Source organism: Oncorhynchus keta, chromosome 26, assembly GCF_023373465.1.
Source record: "Oncorhynchus keta strain PuntledgeMale-10-30-2019 chromosome 26, Oket_V2, whole genome shotgun sequence".
Lineage (NCBI taxonomy): Eukaryota > Metazoa > Chordata > Actinopteri > Salmoniformes > Salmonidae > Oncorhynchus > Oncorhynchus keta.
The window spans coordinates 34,507,237-34,533,967 of record NC_068446.1 but is presented as its reverse complement, the minus strand read 5'-3'; the positions used below and the strand labels follow the sequence as shown (position 1 = coordinate 34,533,967).

Here is a 26,731-nt window from a genome sequence, read left to right as displayed (position 1 = left end):
GAGATGTGTGACGCATTGGCTTCCTGTGTTCAGTGCAACAAAAGAGGGAGCTTAAAGGGTTTAATCACTCATGTGAGGATTTTTTTGCATGGAGGTCAATGAGTGTCGAATTTGGTCGCTACGTGAGGCTTATTAGATTGAATATAAGTTTCAGGTTGTTACAAATGCATATGTGGAATTTCTGAGTTAACTGTTCACACGCGTATCTGCCCTGTCATTGGCTAGAATGGTCCAACCTGAGGGGTATCCTAAAAAGCAAGCTACATTGAACAAAAATATAAATGCAGCAATTTACAGTTACCCAGGAAATGAGAAACCAGTCCGTATCTGGTGTGACCACCATTTGCAATATGCAGCACAATCATCTCCTTTGCATAGAGTTGATCAGGCTGTTGATTGTAGAATGAATCCCATGCCTCTTCAATGACTGTGCGAAGTTGGTTGATATAGGCGGGAACTGGAACACGCCCGTCAATCCAGAGCATCCCAAACATGCTCAATGGGTGACACGTCTGTGTATGCAGGCCATGGAAGAACTGGAACATTTTCAGCTTCCAGGAATCGTGTACAGATCCTTGCGATATGGGGCTGTGCATTATCATGCTGAAACATGATGGTGGCGGATGAATGGCACAACAATAGGCCTCTGGATCTCGACACGGTATCTCTGTGCACTCAAATTGCCATCAATAAAGTGTAATTGTGTCCGTAGCTTATGCCTGCCCATACCATAACCCCGCCACAGGGCACTCTTGAAATCAGCAAACTGAGATTCATCTGTGAAGAGCACACTTTTCCAGTGGCTATCAAAGGTGAGCATTTGCCCACTGCAGACAGGACGACCAACTTCCCTGGGACAGTTTCTGATAGTTTGTGCAAACCCAGTTTCCTCAGCTTGTCTCAGATGATCCCATAGGTAAATAAGCTGGATGTGGAGGTCCTAGGCTGGCTCGGTCTGCAGTTGAGGCTGGTTGGACGCACTGGCAAAGTCTCTAAAAGGACGGTTATGGCTTATGGTAGAGAAAAGAACATTAAATTCTCTAGCAACAGCTCTGGTGGACATTCTGGCATTCAGCATGCCAATTGCATGCTCCTTCAAAACTTGTAGTGTGAGAACTGCACATTTTAGTGGCCCTTTATTGTCCCCAGTGTAATAATCAGCTTCTTGATATACCATCTTGGCAAAGGAAAAATGCTCTCAAACAGAAATAAGCTTTTTGTGCACATGGAACCAACACATTAAGTATTTTGCTACATCTGCGACCAATATAACTAGATTTTACATTTTTTGTTCAGTATAGATCTACTCAGGGTTTCTAAAGCGAACCAGCTTGTTAGCTTCACATTCCAGCTCATCTGCCTGCTGCTAACTCTAGCAGGCTTTTAACTGCGTGCGTGTCGCACATGGTTAGTCGAAAGTTGGAGGTCGACTGATATGATTTTTCAACTCCGATAACAATTAATCAGTCACTAAAACATATATAATAATGACTTAGAACAATACTGAATTAAATTTCATTTTAACTTAATACAATTTTTAGTCTCAATGAAACGTGTTAAATTTGGTGCAATGTGCTAACGTATAAGTTCTTTGCTCAGAACACATGAAAGCTGGTGGTTCAATATTACCAGTTCAATATTCCCAGTTAAGATGTTTTAGGTTGTAGTTATTATGACGAGTCGACTATTTCTCTCTATACCATATGTATTTCATATACCTTTTGACTGTTGGGTGTTCTTATAGGCTTTTCAGGGAAGTTGAGAAAGCTTAGGCTAGCTTTTTTAAAACAAATTTGCATCCTGTAGCACAAAATAAATGTTCTGCGACTCTAAAGTCCATGGAGACTAAGAGTACCTCCTCCCAGCTGCCCACTGCACTGAGGCTAGGAAACACTATCACCACTGATAAATCCAATTTCAATAATCATTTTTCTACAACTGGCCATGGTTACCCCTGCACCCCCCACAGCAACTTGCCCAAGCCTCCCCCATTTCTCCTTCACCCAAATCCAGATAGCTGATGTTCTGAAAGAGCTGCAAAATCTGGACCCCTACAAATCAGCCGGGCTAGACAATCTGGACTCTCTCTTTTTCTAAAATCATCTGCACAAATTGTTGCAACCCCTATTACTAGCCTGTTCAACCTCTCTCATATCATCTGAGATCCCCAAAGATTGGAAAGCTGCCGCAGTCATTTCCCTCTTCAAAGGGGGAGACACTCTAGACCCAAACTGCTACAGACCTATATCTATCCTACCCTGCCTTTAAGGTCTTTGAAAGCCAAGTTAACAAACAGATCACCGACCAATTTGAATCCCACTGTACCTTCTCCGCTATGCAAGCAGGTTTCCGAGCTTGTCATGGGTGCACTTCAGCCATGCACAAGGTCCTAAACGATATCGTAGCTGCCATTGATAAGAGACCATACTGTGCAGCTTTATTCATTGACCTGGCCAAGGCTTTCGACTGTCAATCATCACATTCTTATCGGCAGACTCTACAGCCTTGGTTTCTCAAATGATTGCCTCGCCTGGTTCACCAACTACTTCTCTGACAGAGTTCAGTGTGTCAATTCGGAGGGCCTGTTGTCCGGACCTCTTGCAGTCTATGGGGCTGCCACAGGGTTCAATTCTCGGGCCGACTCTCTTCTCTGTATACATCAATGATGTCACTCTTGCTGCTGGTGATTCTCTGATCCACCTCTACGCAGACGACACGATTCTGTACACTTCTGGCCCTTTTTTGGACACTGTTTACTAACCTCCAGAGGAGCTTCAATGCCATACAACTCTCCTTTCGTGACCTCCAACTGCATGCTCTTCAACCGATCGCTGCCCACACCTGCCCGCCCATCCAGCATCACTACTCTGGATGGTTCTGACTTAGAATATGTGGACATCTACAAATACCTAGGTGTCTGGTTGGACTGTAAACCCTTCCAGACTCACATTAAGCATCTAGAATCGGCTTCCTATTTCTCGCAAACAAAGCATCCTTCACTCATGCTGCCAAACACCCTCGTAAAACTGACTATCCTACCGATCCTCGACTTCGGCGATGTCCTTAACAAAATAGCCTCCAACACTCTACTCGACAAATTGGATGCAGTCTATCACAGTGCCATCTGTTTTGTCACCAAAGCCCCATATACTACCCACCACTGCGACTTGTATGCTCTCGTTGGCTGGTCCTCGCTTCCTACTCGTTGCCAAACCCACTGGCTCCAGGTCATCTACGAGTCATTGCTAGGTATAGCCACACCTTACCTCAGTTCACTGGTCACCATAGCAGCACGCATATTTCTCTGGTCACCCCCAAAGCCAATTCCTCCTTTGGCCGCCTTTCCTTCCAGTTCTCTGCTGCCAATGACTGGAACGAACTGCAAAAATCACTGAAGCCTCATCTCCCTCACTAACTTCACACACATCTACCACCATGGCCTATTTATTTCGGTACCTCCCTTATCTCATTTGCACACACAATACTTTTTTCTACTGTGTTTGTTGATTCCATGTCGAACTGCAATGCTTTATCTTGGCCAGGTCGCAGTTATAATTGAGAACTTGTTCTCAACTAGCCTACCTGGTGAAATAAAAAGACACTTTAGTATTGCCATCCTAATCTTGGAAGTTCATAGGATTCAAGCATTGCTAAGAGCTGCTCGTAAATGCAGTGAAGTGCTGTTTGAATGAATGCTTATGAGCCTGCTGCTGCCTACCACTGCTCAGTTAGACTTAATGATAAACACACAGAAATACGAGCCTTTGGTCATTAATATGGTCAAATCCGGAAACTATCATTTAGAAAACAAAACGTTTATTCTTTCAGTGAAATACGGAACCATTACGTATTTTGTCGAACCGGTGACAACCCTAAGTCTAAATATTGCTGTTACATTGCACAACCGTCATAATTATGTACAATTACGGTCTTTGTTAGGGAGAAACACAGTTCCCAACGAGCCAGAAGGCCCAAACTGTTGCATATATCCTGACTCTGCTTGCACTGAATGCAAGAGAAGTGACAATTTCTCTAGTTAATATTGCCTGCTAACATGCATTTATTTAAACTAAATATATAATAAAATATACTTCTGTGTATTGATTTTAAGAAAGACATTGATGTTTGTGGTTAGGTACATTTGTGCAACACTTTTTTCTGCAAATGCGCTTTTGTTAAATCATCACCTGTTTGAGGTTGAATGAGGCTGTGATAAATTAACATGCAACGCAGAACAAGCTAGTAAACCTAATATCAACCATATAGTTCACTAGTGATTGAAGATAGTTTAATGCTAGCTAGCAACTTACCTTGACTCGTTGCAGCCACAAGGTCCTTTTGACACTGCACTTGCGTAACAGATGGTCAGCCTGCCACGCAGTTTCTTCATGGATTGCAAGGTATTCGGCCAAAAAGTTATTTTGCAAAATAGGTTTTTAGAAGTAATGTTAATGACTACTTGTGTTTATCAATGCACAACCAAACTTTTTTCCCACTCCTATCCATAAAATAAGTATGAAGTATAAAATGCATTCTGTTATTAAAAGTGTAATGTAATATTTAAATCAGTACTCTTCGTCAAATAAAGGCCATGGTGACGCAATCTTTGCAAGAGGGAAGGAATCTGATTGCATTGAACCACAACTCGTGGCACAGTCATTTCATTCAAGGGTAATTGGAACTAGTCATGAGTTAGCCTGCTCCAGAGCAGGTTAGGTCTGAAGGATTTGTTGCCATAGGTTTTGCTGGCTAAAAGGTGAGCTAATTTCTTACGACCGGTTATCCCGAGTTGTACTTGGAGTTGACCAAAGTTACCTCCTCTCTGACCTCCCGACTGCCTAACATCTTTGAGGACATGCATTTCCATTAGAGCGGTCACTCGACTATCTTGTCAATATAATAGAACATATTTGGCTTATTCAGTAAGAAGATACGATTAGAGACTTCCTCTCCATATTCACTCATTTGGAAGCCTGCAGAAGGGTTTGCCAGAAAAGGAGACAAGCCACTTAGACTAAAATTCCCCAGACACAGATCAATGCACTGTGCTTAATTTTAAAAATTTTAATTTTACATGCATCAATTTAATCTGAAATGTACTTTAGATCGGCTTGAAGCCGGACATGAATATCATAAATGAATAGGCGTGTATCACGCTGTGCAAATGTTCCTTGTCCAGTGTAGCAGGCCAGTTAGCCTGGCAACGTTCTCATAGTTCAAGCGTTAATTCAGTCATTTTTGTCCACCCAAGAAAACTGAATGTGCCTCTCAATCTTCTGTCGAATCACCTTCCCCTACACAGGGCACCGTCATGTTTTTGTGCATTCTCTCTCTGTGTTCTCTCAGGCGTTGCTTTGATCTGAAGCATTTAAGACAATCGTAGCAATATGGCTTCTTCTCAGTGTGTATTTTCTGATGACTATTTAATGCCCCTCTGTCGCTGAAGCATTTTGGACATGTCGGACACACATGTGGTTTTTCCCCTGTGTGAATTCTCAAATGCACATTCAACTGATAACCTGTGGAGAAAGATTTGCCACAAACGTGACAGTGGTGTGATTTCTCCCCGCTGTGTCTCTTCATGTGCCGATTCAAGTTGGAACTCTGACTGAAACATAAGTCGCACTCCTGGCAGTGAAACGGTTTGTCATTGGTGTGAACTCTCATATGCATTGTTAGAGTATGGCTATAAGTGAAACATTTGTTACAAATTTGACACTGATGTGATTTCTCCCCTGTGTGAATTCTCATGTGCAATTTTAGATTACCATTCTGAGGGAAGCATTTGCCACATTCAGGACAGCTATATGGTTTCTCCCCTGTGTGAATCCTGCTATGATTTTTCAGGTGCTCCATCCTAGCAAATGAACTGCCACAATCCTGGCAGCGATGTGGTTTCTCCCTTGTATGAGTCCTTATATGCATTTTAAGGGAATTGCCAAGGCGGAATGTTTTGCCACAATCATTACAGTGATATGGTTTCTCTCCAGTGTGGATCCTCATATGCGCATTCAGATTTCCACTGTGAGCATAACATTTGCCACATTCGTGGCAGCAGTGTGATTTCTCCCCTGTGTGGACCGTCTTCATATGCGAATTCAGATTTGTAATACTGGCAAAATATTTAGCACAGTCATTACAGGGATATGGTTTTTCCCCTGTGTGGGTCCTCATATGCTTTTCCAGATCCTTAGTAGCATCAAAACTTTTACCACAAACATCACAAAACCTAGTTCTGTGAGTTTGTAATATGTGATCCATCACACATTTTAGGGATTGACAGCTTTTTCCACAAACACCACAAATTTGTTTATTATCTTTTCTGTGACTTTTCAAATGTATCAATAAAGCTCCAAAGGACTGACAAGGCCTTCCACACACCTTGCAACGAGGACCAGCAGGGCTTTGTCCTTTTTCTGTCCGCCTCTTTGATATGTGCGTCTTTAAAGCAGACAATGGTTTTGCGCTCTCCTTCCTATGAACACTTTCATCGTCATCACCCTGAGCTGCAGAACAGCCTGGATTTACGACAGAGAGGGCCTGAGAGTCACTGGCTGGTTTTGAAGAGTTTTCTTCTTGAGATTCTGTTTTTATCTGTTCAGTGGACGAGTCTCCATTTTTGCATTCCTTACTTTGGGTTTTGTTAAGATGTGAGGACCGAGTTGGGTACTGATCATAGTCACTTTTCACACAGGGAGGAATGAACACAGAGTCTTTAGTATTATACTCCAGCTCTTGACATTCCTCCTGTTCCTCTTTCCCCGGGCTGGTCCAGAGTTCCTCCTGTTCCTCTTTAATCTGTGTGGGCTCTGTGTCCTCCGGTCCCGGACTGGGGCTCCACTCCTGCTCACAGTGCTGCTGCTCAGGGGGAACCTCTTCAGAGACGTTGAGCTGTTGGAGGTCTGAAGGGAAGGAGAAAGGATGAATTAGCAAGAACTCCAACATTGACATGAGAGACGGGGGTCTCAGTAAACCTGGGAATAGTCCTAATTCCATAAGTGTTGAACAACAATGTTGTCCTTAGAATGCACATGTAGAGCTTTATGTGGACATTTTAACATATGACATGTTTTCTTTAATATATGATTCTGTGTGTGCTCATGGAACTGTACTAGCTATTCCAAGAAGATTTACAGAGACCTATGGGGCGTTGACATGCTATTGGAAGTTTGGAGTTACAATTGGGAAATTTCACTTCAACGACCGTTCAAGTTGAAATTACAAGTGTGTGGGGGGTTCTTAAGAGTCGATCTCTGGCCTAACACCTTTTCAACCAAAAGATGACATTGTAATTGTCAAACTTATCAATGTGGATAATGTAACTAGTTTGACCATATTGCCAATGTTAAGCAACTTAGCTAATTATATTATTATCAACGTTACCTAGCTAGCTAAAATCTTTTTGGTTAAATTGTTCCCGACTTGAAAAGCACTTGAACACAATCATGTCGGAAAACATTTGTCCACTTGTAACTTCTGCCGGTGACAGGTGACACCAAATAATCAAAGCGTCAACACAGGATTAAGATTGAATCTTGCTCTGATGCTCGTCGGATGTGACGGGGCTTGAAAACTATTACAGACTACAAAAGGGGAACCCAGACGCGAACTGCCCAGTGACACGAGCCTACCAGACGAGCTTAATGCCTTTTATGCTCGCTTCGAGGCAAGCAACACGGAAGCATGCACAAGAGCATCAGCTGTTCTGGATGACTGTGTGATAACGCTCTCGGTAACCAATGTGAACAAAACCTTTAAACAGGTCAACATTCACAAAGCCGCGGGGCCAGACAGATTACCAGGATGTGTGCTCAAAGCATGCGCGTACCAACTGTCAAGTGTCTTTACTGACATTTTCAACCTCTCCCTGACCGAGTCTGTAATACCTACATGTTTCAAGCAGACTACCATAGTTCCTGTGCCCAAGGAAGCGAAGGTAACCTGCCTAAATGATTACTGCCCTGTGGCACTCATGTCACGTCGGTAGCCATGAAGAGCTTTAAAAGGCTGGTCATGGCTCACAAAGGCATCCTCCCGGACACCCCAGACCCACTCCAATTCGCATACCGCCCCAAAAGATCCACAGATGACGCAATCTCAATCCACACCGCCCTTTCTCACCTGGACAAAAGGAACACCTATGTGAGAATGCTGTTCATTGACTACAGCTCAGCATTCAACACCATAGTGCCCATGAAGCTCATCACTGACCTAAGGACTCTGCAACTGGATCCTGGACTTCCTGACGGGTCGCCCCCAGGTGGTAAGGCTAGGCAACAACACGTCTGCCACACTGATCCGTAACACTGGGGCCCCTCCTGTAATCCCTGTTCACCCACAACTTTGTGGCCAAACACGACTCCAACATCATCATTTGCTGACGACACAACAGTGGTAGGCCTGATCACCGACAACGATGAGATAGCATATAGGGAGGTAGTCAGAACTGTCAGTGTGGTGCCAGGACAACAACCTCTCCCTCAATGTGAGCAAGACAAAGGAGCTGATTGTGGACTTAGAAAAAGGCAGGCCTAACAGGCCCCCATTAACATCGACGGGGCTGTTGTGGAGCGAGTCGAGAGTTTCAAGTTCCTTGGTGTCCATATCACCAACGAACTATCATGGTCCAAACATACCAAGACCGCCGTGAAGAGGGCACGACAAAACCTATTCCCCCTCAAGAGACTGAAAAGATTTGGCATGGGTCCCCAGACCCTGAAAAGGTTCTATAGCTGCACCATCGAGAGCATCCTGACCGGTTGCATCACCGCCTGGTATGGCACCTGCTAGGCATCTGCCCGTAAGGCACTACAGAGGGTAGTGTGAATGGCCCAGTACATCACTGGGGCCAAGCTTCCTGCCATCCAGGACCTATAGAATAGGCGGTGTCCAGAGGAAAGCCCAGAAAATTGTCAGACTCCAGTCACCCAAGTTATAGACTGTTCTCTGCACAGCAAGCGAGACTGGAGCGCTAAGTCTAGGACAAAGGCTTCTTAACAGCTTCTACCCCCAAGCCATAAATAAGACTGCTGAACATTTCATAAAAATATTTTAAAAAATAAAAATAAATATTTTCTTCTTGAACTGCACTGTTGGTTAAGGGCTTGTAAGTAAGCATTGCACGCTTAAGTCTACACTTGTTGTTTTCGGCGCATGTGACAAAGTTTGATTTTATACAGCTGTCCATTGGGAAGCACCTCAGGTCGGCAGCCACTTCGATATAACACAGGTGTGCACTGGTCATTCGCACAGGCTCGTCGTCATTCCCGAAGGCAGTAATGTTAGCAGATTGCCACTGACATCCAGATGGTGACCAATATTACAGGTTATTTCTTGCTCGCACATCATTTACTCTTTAAATAGCGCCCAGCCTTTAATGTCTGTTTTTGTGTGTGAAGCCGAAGCTAAACTTTCCACATAGTGTGGATAATTGTCACCCACAGTACTTTTACAAGCAGCTTCAAATGGCAAGGGGCGTAGCATGTAATGACTGAATGCTAATGGACGTTTCTTGTCAGGTGTTCATTGTAGTAACTGCAGTCTGCAGATAGATATGGGGTGGATTGGATTATGCTGAGCCGCAGGGCACCGGTCTATGTGATTGTGAACACGCAAAAGCGGAGAGAGGAGTGGCCTTCTCAAGTGGAACAGTAATCTGTGCTGCTTGGTTATGTTGTCAACAAGGCAGCATGGTGCAACATATATTCAAGTTTTTTATTCAAATTAATCACTTTCGCACATAAACAGAATCTTACTCATTACTCTGAACTGCTTAACATTTGTTTTGAGCCGACTTCGCCGTGGCCTTAACCTCTAAGGTATAATGAGAACGGGTACTGTATATACTGAGGTATGAGAACAAGATGGCTGACCATCGTTTAAGGGGGAGGGGCTATACCGCACCTAATATTTCTCATTACATTCATGGTCTTTCAATTCTCTACAACCCAACCCCTATTTTTCAAGGACTGAACTGAATCCATTTGTCTCCAATCGACTCAACATAGCTCTTCAATTTGGGCACCTGGCGGGTCTCCCTATTCAAGGTAATCTACTCACGTTCGCATAGCCTATTCATGGACTTCTATATCCGGGTTGCGTTCGGTTTATACCATAGAGCCAGAGGACTCATCTTTGTACCTGTGCCATTATAGCATCTGTGACAGCAAGGGTAGCGCCATTGAGACTATTTTCTTCTTCATAATTGGCTGATCCCTTCAACAGGGTCACAAGGAGGGATCAGCCAATGAAGTTGGAAGTCCTACCCAGTTGATGACATTAAAATGGTGGAAGCCTACAATGACACTGCCCATACTAATATAGCCATTTGGTCAGAAGAGTCTCTCATTCTCTATAGTTTATATGGACCAACATTATATGCAAACTGAGCGTTAATGTGCACAGCGACGTCATCATATCATCCAAAAACATGGTAGACTTTGGATGAATATAAAATGTTCATATCGGAGTTAGAAAAAACCCAGCTTGAGCAACGATGATTAGTGTACAATGATGATGACTGTCTTATTAGTAACTTTCAAATTTGACTTCTCTATATGGCCGTCTATGGAAATTGTCTTTCTAGGACGGGGTCAGTTAAGCTGCAGTACCGAAGTATATCTGTATGAGCAGTTGATACAGTGATTATTTTATTTACCTTTATTTAACTAGGCAAGTCAGTTAAGAACAAATTCTTATTTTCAAAGACTGCCTAGGAACAGTGACGGCCTAGAAAAGAACTGCTTGTTCAGGGACAGAAGGACATTTGTACCTTGTCAGCTCAGGGGTTTGAACTTGCAACCTTCTGGTTACTAGTCCAACCACTAGGCTACCCTGCCGCCTCTAGACCAAGACCCTGGCCCTTTGCTTTGAACAGGGCACCTGGCTCACGCCCTGACCTATGTGAAGCTAGCCACAATAAGGATAAGCCAAAATAGTGGAATTTGCAGTACGCCTTCAAAATAAAAAGTTAATAATTGAAAGTGTTACATTTATAGAAATATTGGAATCATGTCATATTGACTAAATAATACTGAACATGTTTGGAATATTGTGAATCAATTAATCTCTACATAAGGCTGTACAGTGCAATGTGAATGTCTAATACTCATAGTAGATTGACAGGGAAGCTTAAATGTGGCTAATTTCAGTGGTTTCAAAGTCCTGCAATATTTTCAGGACCCTGTCTCAAAGATAATTTGTAAAAATCCAAATAACTTCAGATGTTCATTGTAAAGGGTTTAAACACTGTTTCCCATGCTTGTTCAATGAACCATAAACAATTAATGAACATGCACCTGTGGAACGGTAATCAAGACACTAACAGCTTACAGACAGTAGGCAATTAAGGTCACAGTTATGAAAGGACACTTAGAAAGGCCTCTTTAGTGTCCTATTGACTCTGAAAAACACCAAAAGAAAGATGCCCAGGGTCCCTGCTCATCTGCGTGACAGGAATGTCAGTGTTCTGCATTGGCAGGCGAAGAGCCCGGATCTCAACCCCATTGAGCACATCTGGGACCTGTTGTATCAGAGGGTGAGGGCTAGGGCCATCCCCCGCCAGAAATGTTCGGGAACTTGCAGGTGCCTTGGTGGAAGAGTGGGGTGCAGTCAATGAGGAGGAGATGCACTGCAGTACTTTATGTGGCTGCTGGCCACACCAGATACTGGTGTGATCCTCCCCCCTTTGTTCAGACACATTATTCCATTTGTTACTCACATGTCTGTGGAACTTGTTCAATTTGTCTGTTTAATCTAATGTTCATACAAATATTTACACGAAGTTTGCTGAAAATAAACTGCAGATGACAGTGAGGATATTTTGTTTATTTGTTGAAACGCTAAACAGTTATGTTCTGTAGGTGTCGCTGAGTAGTATGGTACCCATTTTATGGATCCACAATCCATAGGTAAAGGCTGTATTGTGATATAAGTATGCTCCCAATAAAATGTTAGTCTAATACATCCACAGTGCAATTAACTGATTTTTTAAAAATGTATTTTCTACTAACTGATTATTGTATTTAGTTGAATTCGTTACATTCCAACGTTGTTTAGCCTTATAGTCCATGATTTCACTATTTGATTTGCCTAGTTAAAATAATACTTTCAATGAGGGACGTTTTATTTTGAATGCGGCTAGTTTCATGTAGGTCATGCCCGGGAGCCAGCCCGGTTCCAAAACAAATGCAATCAACTTTCACCAGGTTGGCCACACCAACAACATTGCCAAATTAAATGTTTAGAAAAAAACGTTGCGATGCAACGCGAAACAAACCTGTTCTATGTAACTTTATCTCCGGTTTCAGGAGGATATCAAGCAGTTTCTGTAGACGGGCGTTCTCCTCTTTCGATAGGGAATGTTTTCCCTGGTACTTTGTTATAGTTTTCTCAACGGCTCTAAACAACTCAGGAGCCGCTCTAAATCCCTGGTTGAAAATCAATCCCAACAACTGTATTTTAGACATTTCTCCGAGAATCCTAGCAAAGTTATGGAAAGATTGGTAAACTAGCGAGAAGTTTATTTCTTTCAGGCCACGAGGAATCACTTCAGAGAGGACTTGTACAAAACGCGGGCCCTGGTTGCGTTCTCTGGACACAAACGATGACCAATCCGAGAGCATGAAATTAAACAGAAACGCCTTCTTGTGCGTATTATGCACGTCATTGAGCAGCGCCATCTGTCTGTTGATCTGGTGTAGGAACAGATGAGTACAAAGTATAATGCATTTATACTTCAGTGTGGTTGGTGGCGGTAATGCAACAAATACTGGATGTCAATCGCCATCAATGTACCTCGTCGAAGAAGACGCCCACATTCATGTGTTATGTTATGAATGTCTAAAAATAAAATAATAATATTGATTTTGACTCGTGGTGATAGCTTTATTCAATGTAGGTTGGTCATATCAAAATATGTGTAAATGTGGATGTATCATTTCGTAGTAGTACTCTATAGTTAGGCTAGCCTTTAGTAGCCCTTGATCATGACACTCAAAACAGATGCATTAAGTTAATATATTGTTTTTATCTTTTTCGTTGATGAGCGATAAAGGCCATTTGTTACGAAAGCCGTATCGCAAGCGATGATTATTGACGTCGGGATTGTATTTCACATGAGCCAGTTGTGGGCCTTGGGGTTTCTAGCGCTCGGTCCCTATATAATGTACCAACGTATGAAGAAAGATTCAGTAGACGTGCGGTAGCCTGAACTGTTTACCGGTTAGTACCTCAATATTTGTATAACCAAGCCAATATAGACCACAGCCTGTCGTTTCCAATGGGAACAAATGACTCATAGTGGGCAGAACAAGCAAGGAGGTGGGCAGAGCCATGCACGAGCTAGCGAGATCCAATTAGCCCGTTCTAGCATACATCTGCATATTTCCGCTTACTCTTTGAAGTTCACGTGTGCAATAACGCAAGTCGCCTTTCCATCCCTTCTAAACAACACCACACTTTTCTTTACAACTGTGGCAAAGGTTAAAGTCTACAAAAAGTCGTTTATTAATATTATCTTCTGGTTACAATTATTATGTCTAATCTTTTACCTAAATGCAATCTATTCGCTTCCAAAATGTACATAGATATATCTAACTTTTCGATTAGCACATTCTGATGAAAGGGCTTGTCCTGTACTTTTACCCAGAGTGCATTGAGAGAATGTTAGAACAATTCTTGGTTCCTTTATAAACATAGCAATGTGAATGCAAAGAGGTCTCAGATTTCAAAAAAGGTGAAGTGAACTGGCAAAAGAGTTGAGTCCTCATTCCAAGGCAAGGTTAGTGTGAATACAAAGACAACCGAGTTCTTTAGCTTTATTTTTACCCCAGAGTTCACTTTAAAGAGGACTGAGATTGATTATTTCAAAGAGGACTATATGTGAAAACACCCCCACAGTTGTGTTAAGTTGGCTGGATGTCCTTTGGGTAGTGGACCATTCTTGATAAACTACAGAAACTGTTTAGAGTGGAGAAACCCAGCAGCGTTGCAGTTCTTGACACACTCAAACCGATGTGCCTAGCACCTACTACCATACCCCGTTCAAAGGCACTTAAATATTCTGTCTTGCCCATTCACCCTCTGAATGGCACACAATCCATGTCTCAAGGCTTAAACACTATTCTTTAACCTGTCTACTCCTCTTCATCTACACTGATTGAAGTGGATTTAACAAGTGAAATCAATAAGGGATCATAGCTTTCACCTGGATTTATCTGGTCAGTCTGCCATGGAAAGAGCATGTTTTGTACAGTCAGTGTATGTTACTGTTAGTTCAGTGACAAAATATTGATTATGTGAATGCAATCAGAAACCACAAAGGGGTGAACAGTGTGAAAGAAGATGTTTTTTTGCTGTCAATTTATTCATATTGTTAAAGGGAAGGACAAACATTTCAACAGATAAGAACCAGGCACCTGAATCTATATCTTATCTGACCACAGCCAAGACAGACATATTGACACACCAGAAAAACAAATATACACAGTTTGAATCTCAAGACAATGCTGTCTACAGCTGATGGGAGTAAGGAGTGTACTATGGTTAAGACTTTCTGTTTTCCCTATCAACCGTTCATTAACATTGACACATGATAGCGTTGTAATCTTACTGTGAGGTATGCACCCCTTTCATAACTTCTCAAATGTTTAACCATACCAATCTGTATATTTACCAAGAGTAAACCTCACACAGGGGAGTTGGGGGCCTCTACAGGTCAAAGGTCAAATAAGGGTGCTTATATTTGTCATTTTTCACACACGTACAAGTCTGTGACCTGTACAAGTGTGTGGTGTGAAATGCAAATGTGAGCCGTTATTGACGGTGACCCTGGTTCAATTAGGGTTTGCTTACCTTGCTCAATGGCAGATTGACAGATTTTAGTAGGCCCAATACAGTATTTAAAGAAGGTACCAGAGTACAGGAAATATATGTGTCATTACAAAGCCTTAAAAAGCCTGGATGAGAGCAAATCACCACTGGGATATTAGAGACTTAAATTTCTGCTTAAATACAATGCCACTCACTACCCACTGGGCACAGATGTCAATTCAAAGAATATTCGACAATGGTCCAATGTAATTTCATTGAAATCACGTGGAAACAACGTTGGTAGTCCTTGACAGCCTCCACTGGTGCAGAATTATCATTATTTGGCTAAGGGGCTGCTGTCCCATTTCACATGCACCGGCTTAAAATAGTTTAGTGGACCAGCCCATGTGACCTTGGTGGGACAGTGTCAGAAATACCTGGGCCGATTTATGGTCCCAGTCTGCCCCTGCTTCATCATAACAGTTCTGCATACAGTATAAATCACATTGTGGGAAATGTTCAGATGTGTTCTACATTTTTAATGTTTTTATTTTACCTCCATTTAACTAGGCAAGTCAGTTAAGAACAAATTCTTATTTTCAATGACGGCCTAGGAACTGCCTGTTCAGGCGCAGAACGACAGATTTGTACCTTGTCAGCTCAGGGATTTGAATTTACAACCTTCCAGTCACTAGTCCACGCTCTAACCACTAGGCTACCCTGTGTCTCAAGTGTACTGTACGTATGCATGGTGGTCAATTATAGTATGTTAGGTTTTAGTTTTGCTTTATTTGTTGAAAGATTGTAGGAAATGACCGTTTGACTGTAGTATATTATCAGAAAAAGAGATTCATAAATAATTTTTGTTAACCATATTTAACATACTGTACATGGATATTATGAATCTGGAGGCATTGGTACAAAATACATCTAAAATCAGCTTCATTTACACCAAATAAAATAATGCAATAAAAGTTAACAGGAACCACACCAAGCAATGGTCCACAGCCTTGTAACTGGGTATTCTGTATTTTATAAGGATCCCCATTACTCCTCCTGGGGTCCACGTAAAACATGAAACATGACATAATACAGAACATTAATAAACAAGAACAGTTATTTGAACAAAGGGCTTTGAACTAATTTGTGCTCAAACAAACAGCTGCTGTACAAGATGCAACCGTAGTATGTATGTAGAAACGTCACAACATTATATTGGATAAATAATATTGTGTGCTCTATTGAAGGGTCTGCCTTAAACTAACTGACCCTCATAAGTTAATTATAAAACACACTCACCTGTTAATATAATTTTAATAAGAATGTTCAAAAATATATACATTTATTTTGATCAAATCTGGATAGAACGAGGAATATACTGAATTCAAAGTCTTTATTTGGTGTCAACATTTATATTCTACTTTTTACCCACATCATTTTACCAAAAATGGTTACCTTTTGTGATTTCTGTCATCTACATGTAGTCTCAGATGAGGCATAATGACAAATAATGAAACGTAATTGTGGAGCACTTTAGACACTGAAATATATTTTCACATGGAACGTAACTGTTAAATTAGATCTGTAAATGTACAAACCCTATGTTACGACAATGAATTCTTACATTACGTCTCCCTTTACTCGGTTACTGATCTTTTTTATGTATACAAACCTTTGTCAGGAACGTGGCATGTGCAAATGACATGAACCGAACGTAGCTAGTCGAAGTTAACTAGTCAATCAAGCAACTCTAGCCCAGACGTTAGAAATGCTTTGCAGCTTCCGGTTTCATTTCCAAAATAAATGTCTAGAGCTTGTTTTAGAACGCAATTCGATAATGACGTTATATCAGTAGATGGCATACTATAGGCTTGGGCTTCAGAAAATGACTTGTTTGAGAATGATACTATGAAGACACAGAAGAGCCTTGTCTAGAAAAACCGCCTGAGCTGCAAAATAGAAAGTAAACATGATTTAGGCTTATTCCACTATCTGAATATGCCTTGCTGTTGTGTGTTATTTAATGGCCATATTATTGCATAATACATTTGTATAGCCGCGTGGGGCTACTGTAGTGATCATGTAAACTAATGAATCACACTTTTTCCAGTATTTGGGAGCACAGACTGTAGGCCTTATATTAGGCATTTTGACTGTTGTATTAATGAATTCCACTCTGTAAGAAGACTTGTTAAAACCATTTACGTTGTACAATCCCATCACGCAGAGGCTATATCCATATCAATAAATAAGACAAAACAAAATATTGATTAAGTCTTGGCTATAACCTGTCCTGAGCGAAATTGCCAACGGGTCCCAAATGGTCAAGACTATCTATAGCCCATTCTTATTGCCAGATCTGTTTTCTCTATCAGCCACTGCACGTGCTTCTTAAATTATATTGTTTAACATCTATTTAGAGGCTATATTTAGAGATGAGGCATAATGATAAATAATGAAACTTAATTGTTGTGCACTTTATAGACACTGAAATATATTTTCACAGGTCTCAACCTATTGTATTATTTATTATAATTGGCTGTTTCTCCCCCTGACAAACCAGCCTGTCTAAAACAGACCAGAAAGTCCTAATGGTATGCAGCAAAAAAGAACACTACAAACAGGATGGTGTATAACAGTGTCTTTGAGGGATTATGCCAAGAAAATGATTCTCTCCACCACGTTATATTGCTCCTGGTGCTATCATGCCCTCCCTCCACTAGGGGCAGTGTATTTGTAGGCTGATGCTCCACTGTCTCTGTGTCTGGCTGATCTTCCTGGTTGCTCGGGTGCTCCTCATCCACAGACTCACTGATGGACGTCATGGACGGTTTGCTGCCTCTTCTGCTTATGGAGGGCCGTTTCCCAAGACTCAAGGCTAAGTCCTTGTTTCGTAGCTTCTGCACTGCCCTTAGACTGCGCATGTACAGCTCTATCTTATCCTCTGACAGAGACTCTGTGGAAGCATGGTCCTCCTCGCCCTCCCCTTCACCCTCTTTCCCACTGACAGATTTATCCGATTGAATGCAGGTCTCCCCTTCTCCATTGATAGATTCCATTTCTTCATCTCGTGGATGCTTGGTGTCCAGCCTTACGTCATTGATAGTTTCTTTGTGGCAAGGATTTGACACTTCATTTGTCATGAATGTATTATCTACTGGGCTAGATTCTTCGTTGACCTTTACAGTTGTGCTCTTACCACCCTCACCCTCATTCATATTGTCCATGTTCATGCTAAACTCGTCTACCAACTCATTTTGATCATCTACTACAATTTCCTTTACTTCTACATCTGCAGTTTCTTCCTCTACAATCTCTTCCTCCTCCTTCTCTTCCTCTACAATCTCCTCCTCTTCCTCTACACTCTCCTCTTCCTCCCACTCTATCCACTTAACATCCTCCATCTCTTCTTCAACTACCACCTCCTCCATTTCCCCCTCTCCCTTCACCACCTTCACTCCTTCCTTCACCATTTCTTTCTCCATTTCCCCCTCTCCCTTCACCACCTTCGCTCCTTCCTTCACCATTTCTTTCTCCATTTCCCCCTCTCCCTTCACCACCTTCGCTCCTTCCTTCACCATTTCTTTCTCCATTTCCCCCTCTCCCTTCACCACCTTCACTCCTTCCTTCACCATTTCTTCTATCTTTTCCCGTATCATAATTTCTTCTTTCTCCTTTTCCACTTCCTCCTCTGTTTCCTCCACCTCCCCTGTCTCCTCCACCTCCCCTGTCTCCTCCACCTCCCCTGTTTCCTCCACCTCCCCTGTCTCCTCCACCTCCCCTGTCTCCTCCACCTCCCCTGTCTCCTCCAACTCCTTTGTCCCAACCACCATCTCCTCTTCCACAACTATCTCCTCTTCTTCTATTTCCCATTCGTCCCCCTCCACATATTCCTCCATCGTGTCTTCCTCTTCCACAGTCCCCTCCCAGTCTTTTACTATTCGATCTTTCTTTAGAAATGGTTGTCCATTACTTGTGTCTATCTCCTTCTTTGTAGGAACTAAATACTTCTTACTGTTCATCATTACCAGTTCAACTTCCTTATGAATATCTTCTTCTTTGAACTTTGAGCCCTTGTCAGTGTCTTTATCATAATCATACCTCACATAGTTTGACATCTCTCCATCTACATCATCATAATCCTCGTTGTCAATAGAATGCCGGTTTTCTTCATTGCATAAAATGTTTGACACTTCAAATGATAGTTCATCCTTCACTTGATCTGTTTGTTTTCTCATCATTAATTTCTCCAATGATGTCCATTCCTTAATGACAATGGAATCATCTTTCAATGCTGTCCCACTGGTTTCTTCCTCCAGTGTGTCCGTACGGGGCACAGCAAAGTTTTGGTGCTCAGTGGTGATCTTTTCCTCGGTCTCTGAAGTGTGAACTTTCAGGTCAGCATCCACAGGCTCTAGCATGGCTATAGGTGTGTCTACTATTTCTGTGAATGGGCTTGTTGACCATTCATCTGTGAGAGGGTTCTCCATTTCATCTGACTCATCAGGTATCTCATATCCACAACTGGCCCCCTGCAGAGTCATCTCAGCAGAGACATGCTTTGACCCCATTTCAGTTTGTAACTGTAGGAAACTGCCTTGTGTCGCGTCTATCAGAGTTTGTGTTTGTGAAAGTGCTGTGTCTACTGGAGTTTGTGAAGGTGTTGTGTTTGGTAATGGGGTTTGTGTTTGTGAAAGTGTTGTGTCTACTGGAGTTTGTGAAGGTGTTGTGTTTGGTAATGGGGTTTGTGTTTGTGAAAGCTTACTGTCCTGGTGCATCTGGTTCTGAGGAGGCAGAATGTTCTCCTCAGACCCCTGGAGGCCTGAGTTCACAATAAGGATTTGTGCCCCGAGAGCAGCAGCAGTGTTCAGGGCAGTGCGAGTCCTGAGGAGACCTCCTGCCTCTTCTGACAGAAGTTTAGGTTCAGACTCTCTTTCTGTACTTAATCCAGAGCTGAAGTGTTCTGGGTTTGATTTAAGAGACCCCTGTTGATCTACAGGTTTGTCATCAGGTGTTCCACGAGTATCAGCTGAAACACAGGAGTGAGTTTCTACTTCCTCTGTGGATGGGTAACTCTGGGCTGTGTAGGCTGTTGAATCCCATTCATGCAATTGACCACTTGTTCGATTCCCTCTATGGGTGAAGCTCGGACTCCCACTCTCCACTCTACCAAACTCCTGACAGTATGGTGGAGCCACAACATTACCAAACATAAAGCTATTGGTCTGGCTGCCTGGGACTGGGCCTGCTGTGCTGTTCTCCAACCTGATAATGTTATCTGAATGTGTTATGTCTGTGCTGATGGCAGATTCACCCTTCTCCGTTTCCATATGCATCAGAGCACTTCCCTCCACACTGAAAACAGACGTATCACCATTTTGGCTCACAGCAGCAGGTTGATCGGTTGAATCTGACTTGCTGCTGGGGATCAGTGAGGCCTGTTTCCCTCTCAGCTCTGATGGGGCTGATCGGAACGTTGGGTCTATTTTCTCAGGTTTCACTGACTCCTGCCAAGACGTGCTGTCTGGGATACCAGGAGACAGTTTGCACGTAGACAGAGAATCTGTTGCCTGCAGCCCAAACCCTTTCCTGCCCTGTGGTGGCAGTGGTTGTACCTCAGGCCTATTTGAAAGCTTTTCCTGTGGGAATGTGCTTTCCTGTGGGATCTGTGATGGTTCCACTGCTCCCTTCTCTTTCTCTTGGGTCTCATCCTCTCTCTGGGTGAAGTAGTCCCGCACCTTCGCCAATCGTGCTGCCTTTCGTCGGTTTCTTCTGCTGGAGTTCCGGCTGCTCTCAACCTGTCAAACAAGAAGGATAGAGTTAATCTTTCCCACAAAATGCCTCCTCAATGGTTAGGCTTGTTTGGTGAGGATGATATCTAGAGAGGCACGTTCAGATTAAATATAGCTCATGATTAAGCCAAAACATATTTATATACATTTAATCTTGGCCCCTGAACAAAATCTCACATGAGCACTGGCCTCTGGCCAGTAACATTATAATGTGTTTGTTTGTCTCGACTCACGAGAGACTAATATACATTTAAAAGAGAGCGTGTTACCAATGCAATGTATAGCTCAGTCACTCATGTGACCATGTAAGACCCCTCTTAGCTCCTGTAAAGCAACATGTATAAATACTTGGCATTTAACTCTTTCATGGGGACACAACCTGTATGTCCTCAAGTGTCAAATATGCAACTAGGACAGAATGTTAAAGTAATGACCCTAAGTGCTCAGACAGCAGTGATCACATGACATATTGAGAAAGAGCAACAGGGTTCACACTATCTTGTTTCAGAGGTCACCCCAAAATGTTTAAGCCTAACCATAGCATTTGACCATGCTATGTATATTTCAAAAGTAACTCAATTAAACCCTCTTTAAACCCTTAATTAAACTAAATTAAACCCTCCTTGAAGGCCACAATAACAAGAAAATCACTATTCTTGTTTTTTTTTATATCCATACAGTACCAGTCAAATGTTTGGACACACCTACTCATTCAAGGGTTTTTCTTTATTTGTACTATTTTCTACATTGTATAATAATAGTGAAGACATCAAAACTATGAAATAACAAACATGGAATCATGTAGTAACCAAAAAAAGTGTTAAACAAATCAAAATAGATGTAAAATGTGAGATTCTTCAAAGTTGCCACCCTTTGCCTTGATGACAGCTTTGCACAGTCTTGGCATTCTCTCAACCAGCTTCACGAGGTGGTCACCTGAAATTAATTTCAATTAACAGGTGTGCCTTGTTAAAAGTTCATTTGTAGAATTTCCACCCTCTACCTTAATGACAACTTTGCACACTCTTGGAATTCTCTCAACCAGCTTCACCTGGAATGCTTTTCCAACAGCCTTGAAGGGGTTCCCACATATGCTGTGCACTTGTTGGCTGCTTTTCCTTCACTCCGTGGTCCAACTCATCCCAAACCATCTCAATTGGGTTGAGGTTGGGTGATTGTGGAGACCGGGTCATCTGATGCAGCACTCCACCACTCTCCTTCTTGTTTAAATAGCCCATACACAGCCTGTCAGTGTGTTGGGTCATTGTCCTGTTGAAAACAAATGATAGTCCCGCTAAGCGCAAACCAGATTGGATGGTATATCACTGCAGAATGCTGTAGTAGTCATGCTAGTTAAGTGTGCCTTGAATTCTAAATAAATAACCAACATTGTCACCAGCAAGGCACCCCCACACCACCTCCATTTTTCACGGTGGGAACCATACATGCAGAGATCATCCGTTCACCTACTCTGCGTCTCACACAAAGACACGGCATTCGGAACCAAAAATCTAAAATTTGGACTCATCAGACCAAAGGACAGATTTCCACCGGTCTATGATCCATTGCTCGTGTTTCTTGGCCCAAATAAAATTTGATTTGATTTGAAGCAAGTCTCTTCTTCTTATTGGTGTCCTTTAGTAGTGGTTTCTTTGCAGCAGTACGACCATGAAGGCCTGATTCACGCAGTCTCCTCTGAAAAGTTGATGTTGAGATGTCTGTTACTTGAAATCTGTGAAGCATTTATTTGGGCTGCAATGTCTGAGGCTAGTAACTCTAATAAACTTATCCTCTGCAGAAGTCCTCTGGGTCTTCCTTTCCTGTGGCGGTCCTCATGAGAGACAGTTTGATCATAGCGCTTGATGGTTTTTGTGACTGCACTTGAATAAACTTTCAAAGTTCGTGAAATTTTCTGGATTGACTGACCTTCATGTCTTAAAGTAATGGACTGTCTTTTCTATTTGATTATTTGAGCTGTTGTGCCATAATATGGACTTGGTATTTTACCAAATAGGGCTATCTTCTGTATACCACCCATACCTTGTCACAACACAACTGATTGGCTACATGATTACTACATGATTCCATATATGTTATTTCATAGTATTGATGTCTTCAATATTATTCTACAATGTAGAAAATAGTAAAAATAAAGAAAAAAATCTTGAATGAGTAGGTGTGTCAAAATGTTTGACTGGTACTGTGTATATATATATATATATATATATATATATGTGTATATTTGTTTTAATCAGACCTGTGGGCCTTTCTGTAGCTCAGTTGGTAGAGCATGGCGCTTGTAACGCCAGGGTAGTGGGTTCGATTCCCGGGACCACCCATACTTAGAATGTATGCACACATGACTGTAAGTCGCTTTGGATAAAAGCGTCTGCTAAATGGCATTTATTATAATAAGGAGTCTCACCGAGACCCAGTGTCCTTTACAAGCCCTGCAAAGGCCCATTTGAAAAAGTTATGTAAATCTATGTATCACAAGGCTTATGTTGTAAGAAAACACTAGATAAATGACATCATTCGATGTTCTGAAATCCAAATTCCACAGGTATTACTCACCATTAGTTTCTGACGATCATCTTGGAGTGCTCCTGACTGAGACTCAGAAGTGTTCACACTAGCCATCTTCCCTCCACGGTTGTGTACGTCTAGAGAGGAATAATTGACATTAGTTCAGGATTTATTGTAATTGGTTTTAGTTAATGACTTCATCTAATTGATTTTATCCACTGTACGTCTGAGTCATTTGACTTTTGAATGTTTTAGTACAATGAACGATTACCTGAAGATTCAGCATTGGTTGACGACCAGTTTTCATCACAGGGAATGTCATGACTGTAAATAAATGAAATGAAAGCTCGGGCAAAAAGACCCCAACAACAATTGTCCAACATTTACTGTAATATCGTCATTTTATAATAAACTGTCAGTTTATTTATCTTTAGGAAGTGAAAATGGTGTATGTTAAGGTGAGGCAATATCAATATGAAAGCATTGTGCAGCTGTCACTTTACTGGACCACTAGACTGGACCACACATAACCCCTCTATTAGTTTGATAAAAAAGTACTAGCATTCAATCATTCCATCAATCGACACTCAAAACAAACCTGTTGATTAATCTGACCATCCTCACCTGATGGCTTTCAGGATGCTTTTCCTGCGCCCGCTTTTGTCTTTTTCTGGTTTCTCTTTCGACTCCTTGATTTTCTGGTGACAAAACATCACATAGTTCTGGTCACTATTGTTGGCCCAGAAAGTCCCAACAGGGGTCTCGTACCGGAGACAGAAGTCCACTCTGGCCCCCTTTTCCCCAAAGGGGGGCACCAGGGTGAGCTTGAATGAGAAGCAGTCAGTGTCTCCATCGCTGGACCCTGGTATGTACTCTGCCAGCAGGTCAAAGTGCGTGGCCCAGGCATCCAGCGAGGTGCGGATGTACACCATCTTTTCAAAGGAGACATTGAGAACGCGGACCACCCCCCTTAGTATTGTAGTCTGGTAGAGTAACTCAATGCTCTCCAGCTCTAGCTTCTGCTCCTGAACCCTCAGGACCATGGCTTCTTGGGATGGTGACGGAGTGTATAATGAGGACAAGTAGTATTCCTCTACCTCTGTCTCTCCCTCCATGGCATTGAAGTTCAGCGGGACTGTTATGTCCCACGAGTCAAACTCTTTCACTTTCACCAGGTTTAGGCCGAGGGCGTCCGCAAAGGACACTCTCCGAGAGCTGGATGGGGTGAGCTCGAGCTCACAGTCCTTTAAATCACTGGCGCTCCTTCTCCGTGGGAGAGGAGAGGACTTGGGCCTGATGCCACCGATCACCTCTGCGTCGTTCGCCTCATCCCCATCCCAGGTGATAAGCCCTGGGACACCCAGGAGGCTGCTGACCGCGGTGGGTATTGGTTCGACTGCAGAATGCTCCATTGGGCTGTCTAGTGACAGAGTGAAGGGGAATCGCAGAGCCGAGTGCTGCTTTTCTCTGGCAACTGACATTCAACATGCTGTGACTAAACAGATGGATTCGAGTTACAGATGACATTGTAGCAAGGGCCAGCACTATAAATAGGTCAGATGGGACTTCAACTATGCAGTGTGGGCTCAGGAGAATACTGAGAACACATCATCTCAATGCCTCTTCTTTGAGACACTACAACAATGATATACATAGTAATGCATTGGAATTATAGGCTGATTTCAACTAACTTCCCTATTTGATTCCAACTAATCTCGAGTCCGAGAACCAAATCTCATGTGTGTGCTGTCACAAAAGACTATATTCGAACCAAAACAACGTTTTCTATGATAGTCTGTTGTCTCCTATGTGGAAAGTAATGTTCTTCAACTTCTCCTAATAAGGGTTGAAGGGTTAATCGTGTAATAAATACTGGATAAAACATGTTGGATTTGAAGATGATACTCCTTATAGACACTTCAGGTTAACTGCCAACACGCCCCAAAATGTTTCAAATATTTAAAGCCTTTTTTTTCTATCATAATGTCCAAAACACTGCAGAACATAACATACTTTGACTTATCAGAAATAACATTATTTAAGGGTTAACCCCATTGTGCAACTCAAAATGGCAAACAATGACCACCTAGCATCTTATCAGAATTCACTATATACAGTTTCCTTTTTGTTGATGAATGTTTCATCAGAGTACCTTTTATCTGTGAGGATGTGGCATGCCCAACCCAAATCATGCAGGGACTGAATGTGGTTAAGAAGAAAGTAGCTATACAAGACTCAAACCGATCAAACCATCACAAGAAACACAGGTGGCCACAGGTCGCCAAAAGCAGAAATGCCTTTCTACTAATACCAGACAGCATGTAGGAATACTCTCTAAAGACACTAGTGTACTGCAAAGCTGACAACTGAAATTCACGACAAACAAACAGATATGCACACAGAGAAAGAGATGTTAAAATTACAGCCAGTAGAAGGGATGTTCAGACAGGTAAAGGTAGGTGGAGTAATTTCCAAGGAGACAGAGGTGGAAGAGCTGTGGTCAGGGTCAGTCAGAGACCTTGACACTGTTCCAGTAAAGAGTGAGGTCCTCAAGACAGACCTCAGCACTGTTCGCGAGGACATCCCCACAGAAACAGCCAGTCTGCCGGGTGACATTCAGTCCGAGCCCTCAGACAGAAACAAAACTCGTGAGGGAGAGGACACAATACATGGAGATCCAGATCCCTCTACAAAGCCCTCACTCTCCTATGTCGCCCTGATCGCGCCAAAGTCATCCTCTCCTCCTCCTCTCTGAAGCTGAACCTAGCCTCTATCTACAGGGCCATGGAGGAGCAGTTCCCCTACTTCAAGGCCCGGGGGTCGGGGGCTCAGGGCCAAGGCTGGAGGAACAGCGTGAGGCACAACCTGTCCTTAAACGAGTGCTTTGTGAAGGTAAAGTATACTGAACAAAAATATAAACGCAACATGCAACAATTTCAGTTCATATAAGGAAATCAGTCAATTGAAATACATTCATTAGGTCCTAATCTATGGAGTTCATGACTGGGCAGGGGCGCAGCCATGAGTGGGCATGGGAGGGCAAAGGCCAACCCACTTGGGAGCTAGGCCCACCCATTGGGGAGCCAGGCTCAGCCAATCAGAATGAGTTTTCCCCAACAAATGGGCTTGATTACAGATAGAAATACTACTGTTTCATCAGCTGTCTGGGTGGCTGGTCTCAGACGATCCTGCAGGTGAAGAAGGCAGATGTCTAGGTCCTGGGCTGGCCTGGTTACACATGTTCTGTGATTGTGAGGCCAATTGGACGTACTGCAAATTTCTCTAAAATGACGTTGGCGTCTGCTTATGGTAGAGAAATGAACATTAAATTCTCTGGAAACAGCTCTGGTGGAGTCAGAATGCCAATTGTATGCTCCCACAAAACTTGAGACATCTGTGGCATTGTGTTGTGTGACAAAACTGCACATTTTAGAGTGACCTTTTATTGTCCCCAGCACAAGGGGACCTGTGTGTTGATCATGCTGTTTAATCAGCATCTTGATATGCCACAGCTGTCGGGTGGATGGATTATCTTGGCAAAGAAAAAATGCTCACTAACGGATGTAAACAAATTTGTGCACAAAATTTGACATGAATAATGT

The 26,731-nt window shown here is 42.5% G+C and overlaps 2 protein-coding genes across 2 annotated transcripts; both read right to left on the bottom strand.

Moving 5' to 3' along the window:
- Window positions 1–5,049: 5,049 nt before the first annotated feature.
- Window positions 5,050–12,625, bottom strand: LOC118359303 (zinc finger protein 436-like). The gene is made up of 2 exons (XM_035737781.2): window positions 12,278–12,625; window positions 5,050–6,902 (listed from the first exon to the last, which is right to left on the bottom strand). Exons 1-2 carry the CDS (start codon window positions 12,621–12,623, stop codon window positions 5,269–5,271), a joined length of 1,980 nt encoding a protein of 659 aa, XP_035593674.2. The 5' UTR covers window positions 12,624–12,625; the 3' UTR covers window positions 5,050–5,268.
- A 1,713-nt stretch (window positions 12,626–14,338) lies between these two features.
- On the bottom strand, window positions 14,339–24,569 carry LOC118358777 (uncharacterized). Its single transcript, XM_052480596.1, has 4 exons — window positions 23,754–24,569; window positions 23,401–23,453; window positions 23,178–23,266; window positions 14,339–20,609 (listed from the first exon to the last, which is right to left on the bottom strand). The coding sequence occupies exons 1-4, from the start codon at window positions 24,539–24,541 to the stop codon at window positions 17,400–17,402; spliced, it is 4,140 nt and encodes a 1,379-aa protein (XP_052336556.1). The 5' UTR covers window positions 24,542–24,569; the 3' UTR covers window positions 14,339–17,399.
- Between the last annotated feature and the right edge of the window lie 2,162 nt (window positions 24,570–26,731).

Excerpts from the sequence above, each read along its gene's own strand:
- LOC118358777 (XM_052480596.1), bottom strand. The coding sequence starts at position 24,541 with ATGGAGCATTCTGCAGTCGAACCAATACCCACCGCGGTCAGCAGCCTC. Across the intron at positions 23,454-23,753 it reads AGCATCCTGAAAGCCATCAG|TCATGACATTCCCTGTGATG; the intron begins GTGAGGATGGTC and ends ATTTATTTACAG. Across the intron at positions 23,267-23,400 it reads AACCAATGCTGAATCTTCAG|ACGTACACAACCGTGGAGGG; the intron begins GTAATCGTTCAT and ends ATTCCTCTCTAG.
- LOC118359303 (XM_035737781.2), bottom strand. The coding sequence starts at position 12,623 with ATGCTCTCGGATTGGTCATCGTTTGTGTCCAGAGAACGCAACCAGGGC. Across the intron at positions 6,903-12,277 it reads GATAAAGTTACATAGAACAG|ACCTCCAACAGCTCAACGTC; the intron begins GTTTGTTTCGCG and ends CCTTCCCTTCAG.